Raw genomic sequence first — 4810 nt, 5'->3', positions numbered from 1 at the left:
GTTTTCAGAAGACAGCAGGATGAAGCCCAGAGCAGATAACTGAGCAGAACAGAGTCTGTCTGGTGACAGACTTCCTAAACTCAGGCATTTTTGGATCTCCTCCACTATCGAAGGATCATTCAGTTCATTCAGACAATGGAACAAATTGATTATTCTCTCTGGAGACAGATTTTCACATATCTTCTTCTTGATGTATTGGACTGTTCCCTGATTGGTCAGTGAGCTGCTTCCTGTCTGTGTCACCAGGCCTCGTAGGAGAGACTGATTGGTTGACAGTGAAAGACCCAGGAGGAAGCGGAGGAAAAGGTCCAGGTGTCCATTTGGACTTTGTAAGGCTTTGTCCACAGCACTCTGGTAGAGGACTTCAGGTCTGAATCTGAACAATTTGGACCACAGGGAAGTTGATTTATCTTCTGACAGCAGGTTGTCACCAAAGTTAAAGAACCTCAGATGGACATAAAGAGCAGCCAGAAACTCTTGAACACTCAGATGGACAAAGCAGTACACCTTTTCCCAGTACAGTCCTCCTTCCTCTTTAAAGATCTGTGTGAACACCCCTGAGTACACCGAGGCGGCTCTGATATCGATGCCACACTCTGTCAGGTCTGATTCATAGAAGATCAGGTTGCCTTTCTGCAGCTGCTCAAAAGCCAGTTTTCCCAGAGACTCAATCATCTTCCTGCTCTCTGGAGTCCAGTGTGGATCTGTCTCAGCTCCTCCATCATACTTGATGTTCTTCAGTTTGGACTGCACCACCAGGAAGTGGATGTACAGCTCCGTCAGGGTCTTGGGCAGCTCTTCTCCCTCTCTGGTCTTCAACACCTTCTCCAGAACTGTAGCAGTGATCCAGCAGAAGACCGGGATGTGGCACATGATGTGGAGGCTTCGTGATGTCTTGATGTGGGAGATGATTCTGCTGGCCTGCTCCTCTTCTCTGAATCTCTTCCTGAAGTACTCCTCCTTCTGTGGGTCAGTGAACCCTCTGACTTCTGTCACCATGTCAACATACTCAGGAGGGATCTGATTGGCTGCTGCGGGTCGAGTGGTTATCCAGATGCGAGCAGAGGGAAGCAGTTTCCCCCTGATGAGGTTTGTCAGCAGCACACCCACTGAGGTGGACTCTGTAACATCAGTCAGGATCTCAGTGGTGAGGAAGTCCAGAGGAAGTCGGCACTCATCCAGACCGTCAAAGATGAACACAACCGGAAACTCTTCAAACCTGAAGATTCCTGCTTCTTTGGTTTCCCCAAAGAAGTAATGAACAAGTTCCACCAAGCTGAACTTCTTCTCTTTCATCACATTCAGCTCTCTGAAGGTGAATGGAAATGTAAATTGGATGTCCTGGTTGGCTTTGCCTTCAGCCCAGTCCAGGGTGAACTTCTGTGTTAAGACTGTTTTCCCGATGCCAGCCACTCCCGTTGTCATCACTGTTCTGACCGGTTCATCTCTTCCAGGTGACGGTTTAAAGATGTCTTCACATTGGATTGTTGTTTCTGGTCTGTCTGGTTTCCTGAATGTTGTTTCAATCTGTCTGAACTCATGTTCATCATTTACCGTTGCAGTTCCTTCCTTGTTGAGGAACAGTATTGTGTAGATCTGATTCAGATAGGATGGGTTTCCTGCTTTAGCAATCCCCTCAAACACACACTGGAACCTCGTCTTCTGATTCGATTTGAGTTTACGTTGGCACACTGCAGCAAGATGTTCTACAAGGAAATATGACAAATAATGCATTGGATTACATTAGATGGAACAAGTCTATTTTAATGATTGCACAGTGTTTCCCACAGGTTACCAATTTACGTGTTTGATTTTTGAACACATTTTTGTAAAAACAAGGACTACATAACATTAACACATAATTTAGAAAGCAATAACTAGATATTCAACAAATTAGACTGATCAAAAATCGTTTATTGAAGTGTTTTAATCCTTGTTTTGGGCATCCTAATGCTGTGCTGTACTACACGTGTCCTGTTGCACTCATAAAGAGGTCATCAGAGCAAAAACTCAAGTAGCTTTGTGGGCGGATATCGGGCATTGTTGATATTCTCTCATTCTCTCATTGCCAAGCCTGGCAACTTAGCGTTGAGCCTTGGCTTTACTCTGATATTTAGTTTCTTAATTGTTTTAATTGGAACTTGGATCCTAGCTCTTGTGTTTTGGGTGTTTTATTGCTGTCTAAATGTAGGCTAATAAGTGGCTTAAGTTAACCCCCAACCACATCTAAATTCTAATTATCTGGACCAACAGCTTTAGACAGTGTGCACAGCCAAAAAGCAGATCAGATGCAGATGTTGCACACCATATTTACAGTCTCTTACTGTTCTGCAGAGAGTCAGCTAGCTCCTCCTGCTTTATTCTCCTCAGGAGGTGCAGTGTGATCTTCAGAAATGCCTCTCTGCTGCTCCTCCTCTGCTCTTCATCCTCACCATCAACCACCTCCTCGTCCTCACCTTGGCTCTCTAAGATTTCTGCGTAATCTGGACTCAGAACCCTCTGAATCTTCTTTAGCTCCCTCTTCACAAAGACAACAATGTTCTCCTCAAGAAGCTGGAAGAAAACAATAATAATTTAGCTTATATTTGTAAACTTAATTCTCACTCTAACATCATACAACACACCATCAGCACCATCTTTCAAAGTATAACAGCCCACAATTAATAGTATGATATTCGGAAAAACGTGTTTCTTTCTCACCAAGAGGTATTTACCCTTCCTCAAAAACTGTACTTAACCTTTCTAACCTGACTCTTTCAGAATCCTTGTTAGTGATTTAACTGTCCAACAGGAGGTGAGGAGGGTCCTTAGTCTAAATACACAACGCTCCACTTCCTGGATTGCTCCGTTGCTGCCAAAAATTCCATCAGATGTCCCTCTTTTCGGTCGGATGTTCGTTACCTTCCGCTTTCATTATGTTGGCAACTCTGGTGGATTTCTGAGGACTATGGTTAACTGCTCATCAGATCTCTGCAGGGTAAATCCAGACAGCTAGCGTCACTGTGTCCGCGATCGGACACCAATCGCTGCTATTGGCCATGTTTGGACACTTCGGACCTTCCTCAGTAGCGCTGTGGAGGAAGGTCTGACAACGCAAGACTAGGAAGGTCCCTACCCAAGGGGACGCGACCAAGGCAGTTGCTTAACTTGCTAACTAGCTAATGGATACTTGTTTATCCTTGTCAAGAGAACCTCTATTTCCTCTCACTAACTTCTACAGAGGGGCCTTCTTGGTCAGGGATAGAAAAGTGTGCAGCAGTGACTAGATCTAGGTCCTGTTTGTTATTAGCTAGATGAATGTGTAAACCAGCTGCTAGGCAAACCACAATGTCTTGTCTTCTGTTTCTACATGTGTTAAATACAAGTTAAAGGTGGGCGTGTGCAGTACAGACCATAAATATGGAGTCCAGGTCTGTTTGATGACCTACTTCTGGCATCTCCGGTTGAACTCTGTGGTGAAAACATTGTTATTGTTATTCTTTATTTTATAAAAAGGACAACTCACATTCGTTTACTTTTCTGTGAATGTGCCAGTGTTAGCAAGCCGGCTATTCTTTTAACTGCAGTCCTTTGGCCAAATGATTTTAGACACCAGACAGACAAATACGCTTTCTCAGTCAGCCATGCAGAGCTAAAGGAAGCAGCGGGACATTAGTACAGTTACACATCAACAGTAGCCCCACTCAGTATAAGAAGCCATGCAAGCATCAAAACACAGGCAAGCAAAACAGACCCGAGCCATCTTCTTGCAACGTTCAACCACGCAATGCAGTAATAAAAGGATTAAAATAGACTACATCACTCATGAGGGAGGTGTTAATACAGCACAGGTTAAAATAAGATCCAATAGCCATGACAATTGGACTGTTTTTTAGTGAAACTGAACGTTAAGTAGAAACATACACCAGTGCCTTGAACACAGAGCTTGTGAAGGAGAAACCTGGCTCTCTTGCTTGCTATCTTGCAATGTGGGTGAAAGCAAAAGTTCAATAAGAGATTGGATTTTATATCGTCATGTGAGAAACATGTACAGTACATTTTCTTTCTTTGAAAGAGTGAAATTTAAATATGTATATGATTCTCATATCTGAGGGATTCTTACTGAGCTGAGTCCAAAGGAAAATACGAAAGTAAGATAGCGAAAGTAGAAGTATAGATTACAATGAAAACTAAGGAAGAGGTTTACTGAGAACCTGAAGATACATCTGGTACTTTTGAAGACAAAGAAGAAAGAGACTTTATCTACAGAAACAAAGTTGACTTACTTAGAAAGTGGATCTTGCGATCTGAAAGTCATAGGGTGACCCATGGACGTGTCACTCTTCATGGACACACAGGTCGGTCCAGGAGAACCTGCTCGTTCCCGCTTCGTCCTGAAAGAAACGGAGCATTGACAAAAGACAGGTGGAAGTATTAGAATATCACTGACTGTAAAGAAAGATGTGTTATAACTTACCTCACATAGCAAACCAAATTTAACCCTTGTGTCGTCCTCGGGTCAAACTGACCCGTTTCAAACTGTTTTATATCAGAAATATGTATTTCTTTTAACCAAATTGCCCAGAAATAACATGGATGATTCAATACAACATTTTCGATTACTTTCATTGAATTTTTTGGGATGTTTTATTTAATCTTGTAGCATTTTTAATGGTTTTAAAACAGTATCCGGACTAAACTTTGACATCTACCCATCTGAGATCCACTCAACATCCTCAGATCTTAACTATTAGTCAAAATAATTCATAAATTCTGCCTTTTTATCTACAAATGTATGTATAATTTGATATAAATGAGGTTTGTTGACCAT

General features: G+C 42.4%; 1 protein-coding gene across 1 annotated transcript in view; it reads right to left on the bottom strand.

Moving 5' to 3' along the window:
• LOC116686411 (NLR family CARD domain-containing protein 3) overlaps nt 1-4810 on the bottom strand; it is a 13935-nt gene that overhangs the window by 6237 nt on the left and 2888 nt on the right. The window contains exons 4-7 of the mRNA XM_032511417.1: nt 4266-4373; nt 3393-3450; nt 2325-2553; nt 1-1706 (exon numbers count right to left, since the gene is read on the bottom strand). The exon at nt 1-1706 is cut by the window's left edge and continues 92 nt beyond it. Of these exons, the coding sequence (XP_032367308.1) occupies nt 1-1706; nt 2325-2553; nt 3393-3450; nt 4266-4373 (2101 nt within the window). The remainder of the gene's footprint in view (nt 1707-2324; nt 2554-3392; nt 3451-4265; nt 4374-4810) is intronic.

The sequence above is a fragment of the Etheostoma spectabile genome, unplaced genomic scaffold (genome assembly GCF_008692095.1).
Source record: "Etheostoma spectabile isolate EspeVRDwgs_2016 unplaced genomic scaffold, UIUC_Espe_1.0 scaffold363, whole genome shotgun sequence".
NCBI classification, from domain to species: domain Eukaryota; kingdom Metazoa; phylum Chordata; class Actinopteri; order Perciformes; family Percidae; genus Etheostoma; species Etheostoma spectabile.
Note: the sequence above shows the minus strand (reverse complement) of the source record. Positions and strands in the feature narration are given on the sequence as shown.